The sequence below is a fragment of the Bubalus kerabau genome, chromosome 4 (assembly GCF_029407905.1).
Source record: "Bubalus kerabau isolate K-KA32 ecotype Philippines breed swamp buffalo chromosome 4, PCC_UOA_SB_1v2, whole genome shotgun sequence".
In the NCBI taxonomy this organism is placed as follows: domain Eukaryota; kingdom Metazoa; phylum Chordata; class Mammalia; order Artiodactyla; family Bovidae; genus Bubalus; species Bubalus kerabau.
In genome coordinates, this window is record NC_073627.1 from 92,630,306 (window position 1) to 92,649,704 (window position 19,399).

Genomic DNA, 19,399 nt, shown 5'->3' on the forward strand with positions numbered 1-19,399 from the left:
CTGTTCGACCCATAGACGGCAGCCCACCAGGCTTCCCATCCCTGGGATTCTCCAGGCAAGAACACTGGAGTGGGTGGCCATTTCCTTCTCCAATGCAGGAAAGTGAAAAGTGAAAGTGAAGTCGCTCAGTCGTGTCCGACTCTAGCGACCCCATGGAGTACAGCCGACCAGGCTCCTCCGTCCATGGGATTTTCTAGGCAAAAGTACTGGAGTGGGGTGCCATTGCCTTCTCCATTATTTATTTTAATGGAGGCTAATTACTTTATAATATTGTGGTGGTTTTTGCCACACATAGACATGAATCGGCCATGGGTTTACATGTGTTCCCCATCCTGAACCCTCTCCCACCTCCCTCCCCATCCCCCCTCCCTCTGGGTCATCCTAGTTCATCAGCACTGAGCACCCTTTCTCATGCATCGAACCTGGACTGGCAATCTGTTTCACATATGGTAATATACATATTCAATGCTATTCTCTCAGATCATTCCACTGTCGCCTTCTCCCACAGAGTCCAAAAGACTGTTCTATATATCTGTGTCTCCTCTGCTGTCTCGCATATAGGGTTATCATTACCATCTTTCTAAATTCCATATATATGAAATTATACATTATACAATTAATGTATATACATTAATTATTGTATGTTCAATAATTAATGTATGTACAATATAAATTATACAATATACATTAGTATATTGTATTGGTGTTTTTCTTTCTGGCTTACTTCACTCTGTATGATAGGCTCCAGTTTCATCCACCTCACTAGAACTGATTCAAATGTATTCTTTGTAATGGCTGAGTAACTCTCCATTGTGTATATGTACCACAGTTTTCCTATCCATTCATCTGCCGATGGACATCTAGGTTGCTTCCATGACCTGGCTATTATAAACAGTGCTGCGATGAACACTGGGGTACACGTGTCTCTTTCAATTCTGGTTTCCTCGGTGTGTATGCCCAGCAGTGGGATTGCTGGATCATAAGGCAGTTCTATTTCCAGTTTTTTAGGAATCTCCACACTGTTCTCCATAGTAGCTATACTAGTTTGCATCCCACCAACAGTGTAAGAGGGTTCCTTTTTCTCCACACCCTCTCCAGCATTTATTGCTTGTAGACTTTTTGATAGCAGCCATTCTGACTGGTGTGAGATGGAACCTCATTGTGGTTTTGATTTGCATTTCTCTGATAATGAGTGATGTTGAGCATCTTTTCATGTGTTTGTTAGCCATCTGTATGTCTTCTTTGGAGAAATGTCTGTTTAGTTCTTTGGCCCATTTTTTGATTGGGTGGTTTATTTTTCTGGAATTGAGCTGCAGGAGTTGCTTGTATATTTTTGAGATTAAATTCTTTGTCAGTTGCTTCATTTGCTATTATTTTCTCCCATTCTGAAGGCTGCCTTTTCACTTGCTTATAGTTTCCTTCATTGTGTGCAGAAGCTTTTAAGTTTAATTAGGTCCCATTTGTTTAGTATTGCTTTTATTTCCATTACTCTGGTAAGTGGGTCATAGAGGAGACTGCTGTGATTTATGTCGGAGACTGTTTTGCCTATGCCTTCCTCTAGGAGTTTTATAGTTTCTGGTCTTATGTTTAGATCTTTAACCCATTTTGAGTTTATTTTTGTGTATGGTGTTAGAAAGTGTTCTAGTTTCGTTCTTTTACAAGTGGCTGACCAGTTTTCCCAGCACCACCTGTTAAAGAGATTGTCTTTTCTCCATTGTATATTCTTGCCTCCTTTGTCAAAGATAAGGTTTCCATCAGTTCAGTTCAGTTCAGTTCAGTCACTCAGTCATGTATGACTCTTTGCAACCCCATGAATTGCAGCACGCCAGGCCTCCCTGTCCATCACCAACTCCCAGAGTTCACTCAAACTCACATCCATCGAGTTGGTGATGCCATCCAGCCATCTCATCCTCTGTTGTCCTCTTTTCCTCCTGCCCCCAATCCCTCCCAGCATAAGAGTCTTCCATAGGTGCATGGATTTATCTCTGGGCTTTCTATTTTGTTCCATTGATCTATATTTCTGTCTTTGTGCCAGTACCATACTGTCTTTATGACTGTGGCTTTGTAGCATAGCCTGAAGTCAGGCAGGTTGTTTCTTTCAGCTCCATTCTTCTTTCTCAAGATTGCTTTGGCTATTTGAGGTTTTTTGTACTTCCATACAAATTGTGAAATTATTTGTTTTAGTTCTGTGAAAAATACCGTTGGTAGCTTGATAGGGATTGCATTGAATCTATAGATTGCTGTCAGTAGTATACTTATTTTTACTATATTGATTCTTCCAATCCATGAACATGGTATATTTCTCCATCTATTTGTGTCCTCTTTGATTTCTTTCATAGTTTTCTATGTTTCATAGTTTTCTATATATAGGTCTTTTTTTTCTTTAGGTAGATATATTCCTAAGTATTTTATTATTTTCATTGCAATGGTGAATGGAATTGTTTCCTTAATTTCTCTTTCTGTTTTCTCATTGTTAGTATATAGGAATGCAAGGGATTTCTGTGTGTTGATTTTATATCCTGCAACTTTACTATAGTCATTGATTAGCTCTAGTAATTTTCTTGTGGAGTCTTTAGGGTTTTCTATGTAGAGGATCATGTCATCTGCAAACAGTGAGAGTTTTACTTCTTCTTTTCCAATCTGGATTCCTTTTATTTATTTATTTTTTTTCTGCTCTGATTGCTGTGGCCAAAACTTCCAAAACTATGTTGAATAGTAGTGGTGAAAGTGGGCACCCTTGTCTTGTTCCTGACTTTAGGGGAAATGCTTTCAGTTTTTCACCATTGAGGATAATGTTTGCTGTGGGTTTGTCATATATAGCTTTTATTATGTTGCGGTATGTTCCTTCTATTCCTGCTTTCTGGAGAGTTTTTATCATAAATGGATGTTGAATTTTGTCAAAGGCCTTCTCTGCATCTGTTGAGATAATCATATGGTTTTTATCTTTCAATTTGTGAATGTGGTGTATTACACTGATTGATTTGTGGATATTAAAGAATCCTTGCATTTTTGGGATAAAGCCCACTTGGTCATGATGTATGATCTTTTTAATATGTTGTTGGATTCTGTTTGCTGGAATTTTGTTAAGAATTTTTGCATCTACGTTCATCAGTGATATTGGCCTGTAGCTTTCTTTTTTGGGGGCATCTTTGTCAGGTTTTGGTATTAGGGTGATGGTGGCCTCATAGAATGAGTTTGGAAGTTTACCTTCCTCTGCAATTTTCTGGAAGAGTTTGAGTAACATAGGTGTTAACTCTACTCTTAATTTTTGGTAGAATTCAGCTGTGAAGCCGTCTGGTCCTCGGCTTTTGTTTCCTGGAAGATTTCTGATTACAGTTTCAATTTCCGTGCTTGTGATGGGTCTGTTAAGATTTCTATTTCTTCCTGGTTCAGTTTTGGAAAGTTACACTTTTCTAAGAATTTGTCCATTTATATCTGTCATATACATAATACATATATTATGTATAAAAATATATTACATATTTTACATGTAGCACCAGAAACTGAAATTGTGCTTATACAAGTATGTGATAAACATTGTGATTTAAATAGCTTAAAATTTAAAATGTACACATGCATATACATGTGTATACATGTATGACATTTATGTATATGTATATATACTTCTATGATTTTTTCTAACACTATTTTCTGATGCAGGTCATTATAAAATAAATTAATAGGTAGTTTAAAATCTTTCAAAACATTTAAAAACACAAGTTTTTCAAGTACTTCCACTTTATAAGCAGTACTATAAAATTAAATATTTTGATATAGAAAAAGTATTTTACAAACTAAAACTATTTAGCATATGTGCTTCTCTGGTGGCTCAGATGGTAAAGAATCTGCCTGCAGTATGGGAGATCTAGGTTTGATTCCTTGGTGGAGAAGATCCTCTGGAGCAGGGCATGGCAACCCGCTCCAGTATTCTTGCCTGGAGAATCCCGAAGGACAGAGGAGCCTGGCAGGCTACAGTCCATGGGGCTGCAAAGAGTTGGACATGACTGAGAAACTAGGCACAGCACAAAATAAAAAGTCAAAACTGGATTACTCGTTTATTACTCACTCTAATAATAATGAATATTATATAATGCAAGGGTAAAAATTTTATAAGGAAACTATGAATGAATGAATGAATACATGTGAAACAGGGATACTCTTTGTGCCTGCTTTTTCCAACCCTGTGGAACCTCCAACTGTCCCACTTAATTCCAGATAGTTCCAATACACAAACATAGGTCTCACAGAAGACAAACATTGTTGACATTCTGTAGTGTTAACAGTAAATATAAAAATGCTGGCATTCTGCATAACTAAGGACATTTCTACAACACTAAATTAAGGAGTCAGAGTACTTGCCTGACCAAGGTAATATCCATATCCTTCTGCATAAGTTCTGTCTGTTTATTATTCAGCTGTAATGATAGTGCATTATATTTGCTCTGTGATACTTCAATTTCTTTCCTTGCTTCAATTAAATTGTCTTCAAAGGCCTAAAAATAGAGCATTCATATCACAATCAAATATAATAAATATCAAATAAATAAATCTGTCATATTTAACTAAAAAAATCCACAAGGAAAAATTAATAGTGTTTTCAATTTTACTTTTTTTTTTTTCATTTAATTAAAAGAATGTTAGTACAATCAAAGAAACTTTATACCAGTCACAGGTCATTTTTTTCAGAAACTGTACAAGTAACATGGTCTCCTGGTGTGAAAGTTAAGAATCTGAAGCAAATAAAATTGAAAATCTATGTAGAAATTTACTTATTAAAATTTCAATAAAGGAAGGACTGTACAACAAAAAGGTTGCTACTTACATGAACAAAAAAAAGAACTCATTAACTTAAATATTACTCAATAGCTGATATTTTATTATTTCCTTAATTTTAAATGCAGATACATAAACACACTCAGAGAAGAAAAAAATGGTGCAGCAAAAAAATAATAATAATAAGTTTATAATATTTCAGATTCAGATCATGCTGAGTTCACTTATTGTGGTGAAAGTTCACCTAAAGTTCTTCAAACCTTGCCTTTTCCTCATGATAATTTTGTAAATTGTGTTTTCACTTTGAAACAATTTTAAAATTGATGTTACTTTTTTCAAAAATATAAAATCTAAATTATTTTCATAAAGTATTAAATAAATATTTTATCTAAAACTAGAAAGTGAAAAAGTGAACGTCACTCAGTCGTGTCTGACTCTTTGCAAACCAATGGACTATATAGTCCATGGAATTCTCCAGGCCAGAATACTGGAGTGGGTAGCCTTGCCCTTCTCCAGGGGATCTTCCCAATCCAGGGATCAAACCAGATCTTTCACATTGCAGGCAGATTCTTTACCAGCTGAGCCACAAGGGAAGCCCAAGAATACTGGAGTGGGTGGCCTATCCCTTCTCCAGCGGATCTTCTGGACCCAGGAATTGAACCAGGGTCTCCTGTGTTGCAGACGGATTCTTTACCAACTGAGCTATCAAAAATACACCATACATTCATTATTTCCAATCCAAAACTGAGCAACAAATTTTAGGTCAAGCACTAAAAATCTATTATACTCTAGAAATGCTCCCATACTCCATATATTCACTGTGTAGTAACTTGAATGAATTTTTGAAGAGAAAAATACTGGGTTTTAGCCAAGATAACACTGCGAGTACATGCGTATTTCATTTTATCATGTTTCCTTTTATTGCACTTCACTGATATTGCATTTTTTACAAATTGAAGGACTGTGGCAATTTTTCATCAAATCTATCAATGCAATTTTTCCAACATTTGCTCACTTCATATCTCTGTCACATTTTGGTAATTCAACTCTTTCATTATTATTATATTTGGTATGGTGATCTGTGATGAATGATATTTGATGTTACTACAACTAACTTCTTCCCTCATGGCTCAAACAGTAAAGAATCCACCTGTGGATTTCAGGAGACCTGGGTTCAGTCCCTGGGTTGAGAAGATCCCCTGGAGGAGGGCATGGCAACCCACTCCAATATTCTTGCCTGGAGAATCCCATGAACAGAGGAGTCTGGTGGGCTACAATCCATGGGATTGCAAAGAGTCAGTCATGACTGAGAGACTAAGCACAGCACTACAACTTACTGAAGGCTCAGATGATAGTTAGACTTTACTAATCTCAACAGTACACAAGCAACTCCTACAGCTCAACTCCAGAAAAATAAATGACCCAATCAAAAAATGGGACAAAGAACTAAGTAGACATTTCTCCAGAGAAGACATACAGATGGCTAACAAGCACATGAAATGATGCTTAACATCACTCATTATCAGAGAAATGCAAATCAAAACCACTATGAGATACCATTTCACACCAGTCAGAATGGCTGCGATCCAAAAGTCTACAAGCAATAAATGCTGGAGAGGGTGCGGAGAAAAAGGAACCCTCTTACACTGTTGGTGGGAATGCAAACTAGTACAGCCACTATGGAGAAGAGTGTGGAGATTCCTTAAAAAACTGGAAATAGAACTGCCTTATGATCCAGCAATCCCACTGCTGGGCATACACACTGAGGAAACCAGAATTGAAAGAGACACGTGTACCCCAATGTTCATCGCAGCACTGTTTATAATAGCCAGGACATGGAAGCAACCTAGATGTCCATCAGCAGATGAATGGATAAGAAAGCTGTGGTACATATACACAATGGAGTACTACTCAGCCATTAAAAAGAACACATTTGAATCAGTTCTAATGAGGTGGATGAAACTGGAGCCTATTATACACAGTGAAGTAAGCCAGAAAGAAAAACATCAATACAGTATACTAACGCATATATATGGAATTTAGAAAGATGGTAACAATAACCCTGTGTACGAGACAGCAAAAGAGACACTGATGTATAGAACAGTCTTATGGACTCTGTTGGAGAGGGAGAGGGTGGGAAGATTTGGGAGAATGGCATTGAAGCATGTGTAATATCATGTATGAAACGAGTTGCCAGTCCAGGTTCAATGCACGATACTGGATGCTTGGGGCTGGTGCACTGGGGTGACCCAGAGGGATGGTGTGGGGAGGGAGGAAGGAGGAGGGTTCAGGATGGGGAGCACATGTATACCTGTGGCGGATTCGTTTTTATGTTTGGAAAAACTAATACAGTGTTTCAGGTTTAAAAATAAAATAAAATAAAGAAAAAAATAAAAAATAAAATAAAATAAGGTTTGTAAATTGTTGCTTTAGACATAATGCTTGCACACTTAACAGACTACAGTATAGCATAAATATAACATTTATATGCATTGGGAAACCAAAAAATTTGTGTAACTTACTTTACTGCAATATTCACTTTATTGTGGCAGTCCGGAACCAAACCCAAAACATCTCTGAGGTATACCTGTACTTCTTAAATTCCCATTTATTAGAAAAGAGTAATTGTATATATATACATACATATATATATATGTATATATATATATATCAGTAGGTTTGTGGATGGATGGAAGAGATAGAAAGAGACAAAAGGAAAGACGGGAGGAAAGGGAGGCAAGAGAAGGGATGAAGTGGCTAATCCTTTTTATCCAGTTCACACCCACCCCCCGCACAACTTTCTCCAGTAAAGCACTACTCTGTTCTCTGAATTTATGGATTTGTTTCTGTTTATTTTGTTTTTGTCTTTTTATAGTCTACAAATCAGTGAAATCATACGGTGTTTTTCTTTCTCCATTAGACTGCCTTACTTACATAATACCCTCAAGGTTCGTCCATATTGTCACAAATGGTAAGATTTCATGTTTTTGACAGCTGAGTAGTATTCTACTGTGTGTGTGTGTGTGTGTGTGTACATATGCACATATGTATACCATATCTTCTTTATCCATTCATTGGCTGATAGAGACTCAGGTTGTTTCCATATCTTAGCTATTATAAACAGTGTCACAATGAACATAGTGGTATATATTTTTTTAATTAGTGCCTTTGTGTTCTTTAAACAAATACCCAGAGGCAGGATAGCTGAATCATATGGCAGTTCTATTCTTAACTTTTTGAATTCTCCATACTGTTTTCCACAGTGGCTGCCAATTTACATTCCCAACAAGAAATATAAGACTTCCCTTTTCTCAACATCTTTAACAATACTTATTTCTTTTATTTTGAAAAAGAGCTATTCTAAAAGGAGTGAGGTGATACCTCACTGTAGTTTTGATTTGCATTTCTATAATAATTAGTGATGTTGATCAACTTTTCATATGCCTGTTGTCCATATATATGTCTTCCTTGAGAAAATGTTTATTCGGGTACTTTGTCCATTTTTAACTGGGTTGTTTATATCTTGTTGAGTTGTATGAGTTCTTATATTTTTAGATTTTACCCTTTATCAAATATATCATTTGCAGATATCTTTTACATTCAGTAGATTGTCTTTCATTTGTAGATGGTATCATTTCCTATGCAAAAGCTTTTTAGGATGATGTAGTTCAGTTCAGTTGCTCAGTCGTATCTGACTCTTTGTGACCCCATGAACGGCAGCATGCCAGGCCCCCCGTCCATCACCAACTCCCAGAGTTTACCCAAACTCATGTCCATTGAGTCGATGATGCCATCTAACCATCTCATCCTCTGTCATCCCCTTCTCCTCCTGCCTTCAATCTTTCCCAACATCAGGGTCTTTCAAATGAGTCAGCGCTTTGCATCAGGTGGCCAAAATATTGGAGTTTCAGCTTCAAAATCAGTCCTTCCAATGAACACCCAGGACTGACCTCCTTTAGGATGGACTGGTTGGATCTCCTTGCAGTCCAAGGGACTCTCAAGAGTCTTCTCCAACACCACTGTTCAAAAGCATCAATTTTTCTGTGCTCAGCTTTCTTTATAGTCCAACTCTCACATCCATACATGACTACTGGAAAAACCATAGCCTTGACTAGATGGACCTTCAGTACCATTTATTTTTGCTTTTACTTCCCTTACCTGAAAAGACATATCCAGAATGACATTGCTAAGACCAATGTCAAAGAGCATACCACCCAAGTTATCCTCGAAGTTTTATGATTTCATGACTTACATTTAAATTTTTAATCCACTTTTCTTTTGTGTGTGTATGGTATGAGACAGTGGTCTAGTTTCACTTTTTTTTCCCCCCATGTGGCTGTCCAGGCTTCCCAACATCATTTATTGAAAAGGCTATCCTTTCTCCATTGTATTTTCATTGTTCCTTTGTTGTCTATTAATTGCCTGTATAAGTGTGTGTTTATTTCTGGGCTCTAAATTCTATTCCACTGATGTATGTGTCTGTTTCTCAGAAAATACCATCCTGTTTTGATTACTATGGCTTTGTAGTCTAGGTGAAATCATGGACTGTGATACCACTAGCTTTGTTCTTTTTTCTCAGGATTGCTTTAGCTATTCAAGGTCTTTAGTGGTTCCATTATAAATTTAAGAAATTTTTGTTGTTTGTGTCAAAAATGTCCTTGTGATTTTGAAATGGATTGAATTGAACTTATATATTTTTAGGTCATATGGATATTTTAACAATGTTAATCATTCCAACACATAGGCAGAGAATATTCTTTAATTTATGTATTTTTTCCAATTTCTTAACAATGTTCAGGTCTTTTATACCTTTGGTTTAATTTATTCCTAAGTATTTCATTCTTTTGTTTTGATTATAAATAAAACTGGTTTTCTTAATTTCTCTTTCTACTAGATCTTTGTTCACATATATAAATGCAACACAGTTTCGTATGTTGATTTTGTACCCTGCCACTCTGTCATATTTATTTTTTCTAATAGCTTTTTTTGTAGAGTTTTTTTTTATCATTTTATAAAATCATGTCATCCACAAACAGTGACACTTTTACTTCTTTCTTTCCATTTGGACTCCTTTTATTTCTTTTTCCTGCCTAACTGCTCTTGTTAGGACTTCCAATATTATGTTGAGTAACAGTGGCAAGAGTAGCCTTTGTTCTGGTCCTGATGTTAGACACAGAACTTTTCGTTTTTCACCATTGAGTATGATGTTAGATGTGGATTTGTCATTTACAACTTTATTATGATGAGGTATGTCATTTTTATAACCATTTAGTTGAGAGGTGTTTTTTTTAATCACAAATGAGCACTGAATCTTGTCAAATGCCTTTTTTGCATTTATTGAGATAATTATGATTTTCATCCTTCATTTTGTTAATGTGGTATCCTATTGATTGATCTGCAGATGTTGAAACCTCTTTATATACCGGGATAAATCCCACTTGATCATGGTGATGATTCTTTTAATGTACTGTTTTACTTGACTTGCTAATACTCTATTCAGAATTTTTGCATCTATGTTCATCATAGATATTGGCCTGTAATTTTCTTTTTCTGTGTGTTGTCTTTATGTGGTTTTTGTATAAGAGTGGAGTTAGCCTCATAAAATGAGTTAGGAATCATAATCCCCTCTTCAGTTTTTTGGAAGAGTCTGAGAAGAATAGATACTAAATCTTCTTTGAATGGTTGGCAGAATTTATCTGTGAAGTCATCCAGGTCTGGAGAGCTTTCTGATTATCATTTCAATTTCTATATAGTGATATGGTCTATTAAGATTTTCTATTTCTTCATGATTCGATCTTGGAAGTTGTATAATTCTAAGAATTTGTCCATTTCCTCTAGTTTGTTCAGTTTGTTGGCATAGAGCTGTTCATAATATTCTCTTACAATCCTTCATATTTCTGTGGTATTCATTGTTATGTCTCCTAACTCATTTCTATATTTTCTAGAGTTTTGTCTTTATTTTTCCTTAAAGAGTATAACTAAAGATTTGCTGATTTTATCTTTTCAAGGAGCTATCTAATTTCATTGATCTTTTTTCCTACTGTCTTTTTAGTCTCCATTTAATTGATTTTCATTATGATCTCTGGGCTTCCCAGGTGGTTTACTGGTTTCAATATACGGTTTAAACTTGAGAAAAGTTCCATGTGTACTTGAGAAGAATATGCATTTTGGTGCACTTGGACTGAATATCCTGAACAAATCTATCAAATCTATCTGGTCTAATGCATCATTTAAGACCATTGTATCATTGTTGAATTTTGTCTGGATGAACTATCCGTCAATGTAAATTGGGTATTGAAGTCCCCTACTATTGTGTTACGGTCAATTGCTCCTTTTAGGCTTGTTAGTAACTGTTTCACATACACTTTGGTGCTTTCTATGTTAGATATGTGTGTGTGTGTGGATATATATATGTGTGTGTGTGTGTGTATATATATATATATATATATATATATATGTTATATCTTCATGATGAATGGTCCCCTTTATCATTATATACTGTTCAATTTTGTCTCATTACTTTTTTTGACTTCAGGTATATTTTGTCTGATATGAGTATGTCTACATCAACTTCCTTTGAATATCATTTTCTTGGAGTATCATATTCAATCTCTTCACTTTGACCTTGCATTTGTCTTTAGAACTGAGGTGAGTCTTCTAGAGACAGCATATAGTCTTATTTTTTAATGCATCTGGTTACTCTGTGTCTTTTGACTGGTGAATTCAATCCATTACATGAATTATAATTGATAGATGTAAGTACTGCCATTTTACTTTTTGTTTTCTGGTTGTTTTAAATCTCCATATTTCTTTTACTTTGTATTTATGTCTGCCGTTTTGGTTTGCTGGTTTTCTGTGATGCTTTTCTCGTTTATTCTTTATTCATTTTCATGTCTCTGCTGTAGATTTATATTTTGTGTTTACTGTGGGTTTGGTATAAAATATCTCACTGGTAAAAATCCTCTTTTTTTCTGTTGATAGCGTCTTCATTTATGTCTATGGATTACATCCTTTGCCTCTTCCCTTTTGTTTTTACTGTCTCAAATTATCCCTTTATATGTTCTGAGTTTTTTACCAAACTGCAAGTGGCTATAGTTATTTTTTCCCCTTTAATGTTTCTGCTACAATAAAGTATTTAGAAGCCTATTCAAATAGAGTTAAGTTTTTCTGATTCTATTTATCCCCTTGCTAAAATATGTGTACCCTTGCCTTTTTATTTCTGATAGAAGAGCACTTTTCAACATTTCTTGTACAACAGGTCTAGTTTTGATGAACTCCCTGAGCTTTTACATGTCTTGGAAAACCTTTATTTCTCCTTCATAGCTGAATGATAACTTTGCTGGATAGAGTACTCTTGGGTAATAGTTTTTATCTTTCAGTATTTTGAACTTGTTATTCCAATCCCTCCAGACCTGTAGGATTTCTACTGAGAAATCTCCTGAGAGCCTTAAAGAGGTTCCCCTGGGGGTTGCATTCAATTCAGTTTAGTCACTAAATAGTGTCTTTGCGACCCCATGGACTGCAGCACACCAAGCCTTCCTGTCCATCACCAACTCCTGGAGTTTACTCAAACTCATGTCCATCGAGTCAGTGATGACATCCAACCATCTCATCCTCCGCTGTCCCCTTCTCCTTCTGCCTTCAATCTTTCCCAACATCAGGGTCTTTTCAAATGAGTCAGCTTGCCGCATCAGGTGGCCAAAGTATTAGAGTTTCAGCTTCAACATCAGTCCTTCCAGTGAACATTCAGGACTGATTTCCTTTAGGATGGACTGGTTGGATCTCCTTGCAGTCCAAGAGACTCTCAAGAGTCTTCTCCAACACCACAGTTCAAAAGCATCAATTCTTCTGCGCTCAGCTTTCTTTATAGTCCAACTCTCACATCCATACATGACTACTGGAAAAACCATAGCCTTGACTAGACGGACCTTTGTTGGCAAAGTAACGTCTCTGCTTTTTAATATGTTGTCTAGATTGGCCATGGTAGATTACCATCCTTTTCTTTTTCCTGGCTGAATTTCAAAATCTTTGTCATTGGCTTTTGAAAATTTAATAAAATGTGTCTTAGACAAGGTTTTTGCATTGAGGTAATTATTCTCTTAGCCTCCTGGTCTTGTATACCCAGTTCTTTCCCCATGTTTGGGAGGCTCTTAGCTATCACAGATAAATTTTCTGCTCCCTTCTCCTTCTTTTCTCCTTCTGGTATACCCATTACCCTAATGTTGCCCTTCTAAAAGAATTGAATAACTATTGTAGAATTTTCTCATTTTTTCATATCTCAATCCTTTTTCTTCTTCTACTATATTATTTCTTAATTTCCACCTTTGAGCTCACTAATTATTTCTTCACTATGATCTGCTCTGTATCCAGCACTTTATAATGCATTCTTCATATCATTTACTGAGTTCTTAAGTTCTATAATTTCTGTTTCTTTTTTAGTTTTAAAATCTTTGGTAAAGTATTCCTTCTGTTCATTAACTGTATTCCTGAGCTCAATGAACTACCTTTCTGAGTTTTCATGTTAACTAGTTGAGTTTCTTCATGACAGCTATTTTGAATTCTCTATCAATCAGATTGCAATGCTCCATGATTTTTTAGCTTAGTTTCTGGGGAACTGTCATTTTCTTTTTGTGGTAAAGTGTTACTGTGGTTTTTCATGGTGCTCAATCAGTTTTTCCTCTGCTGACACATAGAAGTAGGGAACACCTTTCTGCTTTACTCTAACAATTCAACAGGTCAGAAATTAGAAGTCTTTCTTTTAATTTCCAGTAGGTGGTGATATAGTACAAGTTTTGGGCTTCTCTTACTTGAGATGCCCCTGGGTGTATCTGAGAGTCTGCATTTTCCATGCTCCTCTGCCTCTGTGTGGCCCTGTGCCTTCATTATGGTTTCTCGTGTCTCTAGGGTCATTGGTGCCCTGCTTCCACAAGTGTCATAGTTGCTGCTGCCTGGGGCACTGGGATGGTGGGCTATTCCCTCATATCTGGGATCCTGAATTGTAGGTTGCACAACAATGAGGGAAGAGGCAGGAGGAGGCAGGGTCCTGCAGATGCCTCCATGGTATCCAGTGTTATAACTTTCCTGTGGGTGACTCTGTAGTGTCCAGTGCTGTAATTTTCCTGCGGGTACCTCTGTAGCATTCAGTGTCGTAAGCTGCACTGCTGCAGATGTGCAAGTGAAGGGCAAGAGTAAGGCCTCACTATCACTGCTGCCCAGTTTCTTGTGGCTGTAGGCACCACTGTGGCCAGGAAGATAGCATCATGTGCATCACCTCCTCTGTCACTGTCAGATTCTCTGAGATTGTGGGCACAGCTGCTGGTGTTGATAGACCAGGACTGCAAGCATGCCTCCACTGTTCCCTTCGTTCTGCATCCTCCATATTTTCCAATCCAACCACCTTTAGTGCACAGATGTGCAGAATTCTCCAGCATCCTGATGTACTGAACATAGACAACTTTGTTGTGCTGTGGATGTTTTAGTAGTTGTATATTGAAGGTGAAAGACATAGATAGCTTTTCATTTGTGACGGTGCTAACTTTACAGAATATAACTTTAAATGTACATTTTTCAACCAAAAAATTATAACATGCAAGAAAGAGACAAGCATCATTCATAAAAAGGAAAGAAACCAGGCAACAGATACTGTCCATGAGAAAATTCAGATACCAGATTTCAAATAGATTTCAAGAGACATTATAAGTATACTTAAAAAGCAAAAGAAAATCATGCTTTTAAAAGCACCATATCTTTTTCAAAACGGTAAAATGACAGTCTTATCCAATAGCAAATACCAAAAAAGTATATATTTTAAAACATTCAAATGGAAGATCTGGTACTAAAAAAGCACAGTGTCTAAAATGAAAAAAAAAAAAAAAAATTAACCTTACTAGAAGAGCTCAACTTTTAATATGAATTGGTAGGAATAAGAACAACAAATTTGAAGATATATCAAAAAATAATAAAAATGAATAGACACAGAGAAATATTAGACACCACTAAATGCACCAATATAAGCATAATGGGACTATCAGAAGGAGAGGCAATAGAATAAGGAACAGAAAAAATACTCAAAGAAATAATGGCTGAAAACTACCAAACAATGATGAAAAACATTAATCTATACATCCAAGAAACACTACAAACTCTCTAAGTACTATATATAAACAGAGATGATCATGAATAGACACATCATGGTCAAAATGCTAAAAGCCAAAGACAAGGAGAAACTGTTAGAAACCAAAAGAGAAAATGACTCATTATTTCCAATATACTTCAATAATATTAGCAACTGACTTTTCTTCAGAAATAATGGAGACTACAGACAGAGATAACATATTAAAAATGCTCAAAGAAAAACACTGCCAACACAGAATACTATATCCAGTAATACTATATATCTAGAATACCATATCTGGATAGAGTATCCAGAATACTATATCTATTGCCAACAGGAATACTATATCCAGTAATACTACATCCAGTAAAAATACTAATCCATTTATAAATGAAGGCAATGAGTAACATTTGCATAATGCAGAGTATGTAGCTCCAAGCACTCTTGCCTGAAAAAAACTTGCAAAAAATAGTAGAAACTATTCAGAACCAATGTTGGAAAACTCAAAATTTTACAATAATAAAGAAAATGTTGAACCAAGAAAAAGGCAACTTAAAAAATGGATAAAATATTCTTGAATTTTTTATAAGGCCTTCCACAGCTTATTCTCAGTACACTCAGTTCAGTTCAGTTCAGTCGTTCAGTCGTGTCCAACTCTCTGCAACCCCATGAATCTCAGCACACCAGGCCTCCCTGTCCATCACCAACTCACGGAGTTTACTCAAACTCATGTCCATCGAGTCGGTGATGCCATCCAGCCATCTCATCCTCTGTCGTCCCCTTCTCCTCCTGCCCCCAATCCCTCCAAGCATCAGAGTCTTTTCCAATGAGTCAACTCTTCGCATGAGGTGGCCAAAGTATTAGAGTTTCAGCTTTAGTATCAGTCCTTCCAATGAACACCCAGGACTGATCTCCTTTAGAATGGACTGGTTGGATCTCCTTGCAGTCCAAGGGACTCTCAAGAGTCTTCTCCAACACCACAATTCAAAAACATCAATTCTTCAGCACTCAGCTTCCCTCACAGTCCAACTCACATCCATACATGACCACTGGAAAAACCATAGCTTTAACTAGACGAACCTTTGTTGGCAAAGTAACGTCTCTGCTTTTTAATATGCTATCTAGATTCAGACATGACTGAAGCAACTTAGCAGCAGCAGTAGCAGATTGGTCATAACTTTCCTTTCAAGGAGTAAGCATCTTTTAATTTCATGCAATCACCATCTGCAGTGATTTTGGAGCCCTGAAAAATAAAGTCTGACACTGCTTCCACTGTTTCCCCCTCTACTTTCCATGAAGTGATGGGACCAGATGCCGTGAGGTTTTCGGAATGTTGAGCTTTAAGCCAACTTTTTCACTCTCCTCTTTCACTTTCATCAACAGGCTCTTTAGTGCCTCTTCACATTCTGCCAAAAGGGTGGTGTCATCTGCATATCTGAGGTTATTGATATTTCTCCCTGCAATCTTGATTCCAGCTTGTGCTTCTTCCAGCCCAGCATTTCTCATGATGTACTCTTCATATAAGTTAAATAAGCAGGGTGACAATATACAGCCTTGACATACTCCTTTTCCTATTTGGAACCAGTCTCTTGTTCCATGTCCAGTTCTAACTGTTGCTTCCTGACCTGCATATAGGTTTCTCAAGAGGCAGGTCAGGTGGTCTGGTATTCCCATCTCTTTCAGAATTTTCCACAGTTTACTGTGATCCACACAGTCCAAGGCTTTGGCATAGTCAATAAAGCAGAAATAGATGTTTTTCTGGAACTCTCTTGCTTTTTTTGATGATCCAGTGAATGTTGGCAATTTCATCTCTGGTTCCTCTGCCTTTTCTAAAACCAGCTTGAATATCTGGAATTTCACAGTTCACATATTCCTGAAGCCTGGCTTGGAGAATTTTGAGCATTACTTTGCTAGCATGTGCTGCTGCTGCTAAGTCGCTTCAGTCTTGTCTGACTCTGGGCGACCCCATAGATGGAAGCCCACCAGGCTCCCCTGTCCCAGGGATTCTCCAGGCAAGAACACTGGAGTGGGTTGCCATTTCCTTCTCCAATGCATGAAAGTGAAAAGTGAAAGGGAAGTTGCTCAGTCGTGTCTGACTCATAGCGACCCCATGGACTACAGCCTACCAGGCTCCTCCATCCATGGGATTTTCCAAGCAAGAGTACTGGAGTGGGGTGCCATTGCCTTCTCCGTGCTAGCATGTGAGATGAGTGCAATTGTGAGGTAGTTTGAGCATTCTTTGGCATTGCCTTTCTTTGGGATTGGAATGAAAACTGACCTTTTCCAGTCCTGTGGCCACTGCTGAGTTTTCCAAATTTGCTGGCATATTGGGTGCAGCACTTTCACAGCATCATCTTTCAGGATTTGGAATAACTCAACTGGAATTTGATCACCTCCACTAGCTTTGTTCGTAGAGATGCTTTCTAAGGCCCACTTGACTTCACATTCCAGGATGTCTGGCTCTAGGTCAGTGATCACACCATCATGATTATCTGAGTCATGAATATCTTTTTTGTACAGTTCTTCTGTGTATTCTTGCCACCTCTTCTTAATATCTTCTGCTTCTGTTAGGTCCATACCATTTCTGTCCTTTATCAAGCCCATCTTTGCATGAAATGTTCCTTTGGTATCTCTGATTTTCTTGAAGAGATCCCTAGTCTTTCCCATTCTGTTGTTTTCCTCTATTTCTTTGCACTGATACACTAGCCATCTAAAATCCAAGAATCTTAAAACAGTATAATTCCTATAGCATATAATTCATATTGTGGCAGTAGCCAGTGTTCCCAGTAGGTGATCTTTTCTGGTTTGGGAAAGAACAGAAAAAAAACTTTCCTAGCAAATTACTGTATGCGTCTGTTATAACTGGTCTAATGGTGACCAGAAGGAATGATGCAAAGGGATTATCTCTGACCAGAATCTGAACACAGATTGGAAAAGTGGAGTTCAGTTCAGTTCAGTCACTCAGTCGTGTTCAACTCTTTGCAACCCCATGAACTGCAGCATGCCAGGATTCCCTATCCATCACCAACTCCTAGAGTTTTGTCAAACTCATATCCATCGAGTTGGTGATGCCATCCAACCATCTCATCATGGCTCAAGTGCCTCTGCACAGGGCAAAAGATGACTGGTTACAATATGCAATAGGATGCCTAAGTCACAGGACTAAATGTTGTGGGAAATTCTTTGGGAAATTAAGACATTCAAAAATACCCTTTCATATGGGAGAGTTTATAAGTCCACACATATCTTCAGAGAGAGATGCATATTCACAAAATCCAGAGGCACTTTACTTTGGGATAACCCCTGAGCTCAGTGCAAATCTGGGTAAGTATTAAAGGAATGCTCTATTAGCCATCTACAAGGACTGGGAAAGGAACTTGTTTTGAATCTCTGTGTGTGATTTTTTTCTTTTTGTTCTTTTCATTTTAGCAGTTGGCAGTCAAGGTGAAATTCGGTCACACAAGGAGGAAACAAAAGCTAAAGGACAAAGACTTCAATAACTGAATACAGTAAAGAATAAACACTTTACAAAAATAAACTGAAGCACTAAACAAAAAGACTACCATAGCCTTCAGCAGTTAAAGCAGCAAAGTCTTGGGAAGGGGTAGGATCTGATTTCCAGCATTATCATACATTTGTTACCACAAATGCCCAACTTTCAAGAACAAGAAAAGGTTACAAAGCATACAAAGAAACAGGACAATATGGCATATTCAAAGAAACACAAAAAGTAACAGAAACAATTCCTCAGGAAGCTCAGATATCAGATCTACAAGGCAAAACTTTAAAACTTTAAAATGTTAAAACTATCTCTAGTATACTTAAAGAAAAATAAGTAAAAGAATTGAGGAAACCAGAAAAACAATGTATTAATATAAACCAAACAAATATCAATAAAGAGCCTGAGGTTATAAACATGAATCAAATTCTAGAGGTAAAAATTAAAATAACCGAAATGCATAATTCACGAGAGGGGTCAACCGATGTGAGCAAACTAAAAGATAGAACTAGTGAATTTACTGAATTTGAGGAGCAGAAAGATGAATGAAGAAAATTGAATAGAGTCTAAGAGAACAGTGGGACACTATTAACAGACAAAAATGTACATTATTTGGGAGTCCCAAAAAGAGAACAGACAGAGGCAGCGGGGAAGAGACAGAAGGCAGCGGGGGGGTGGGGGTGGGGGGGTGGCAGGCAGAAACAAGGGCCAAAAACTTCTCAATTCTGATGAAATACATGTATCTATAAAGCCAACAGCCACAACAAACTCCAAGTAAGATCAACAGAAAGAGACCCACACTAAGATACACTACATTTAAACTTTTTAAAATCAGCCAAAAACAAAAAGAGAATCATGAGCGTGTCTAGTCACAAGGGCTCATGAGTGAGAGTAACGCCTGATTTCTCATCAGAAATCATCAGTCAGAAGGCAATGATATATATTTAAATGATATATTTAAAGTTTTGAAAGAAAAAACGTCAAGGTTGAATTCTATACCCAGCAAAACTGTC

At 37.0% G+C, this 19,399-nt stretch overlaps 1 protein-coding gene across 3 annotated transcripts in view; it reads right to left on the reverse strand.

Annotated features, from left to right (window-relative positions):
• Positions 1–19,399, reverse strand: part of CNTLN (centlein) — a 341,713-nt gene that overhangs the window by 205,470 nt on the left and 116,844 nt on the right. For 2 of the 3 annotated variants that reach the window (XM_055577973.1, XM_055577974.1), the window contains one exon: positions 4,360–4,493. In XM_055577973.1, the coding sequence (XP_055433948.1) occupies positions 4,360–4,493 (134 nt within the window). Of the gene's footprint in view, positions 1–4,355; positions 4,494–19,399 lie in introns of all 3 variants that reach the window. The other variant, XM_055577972.1, reaches the window with a different exon arrangement.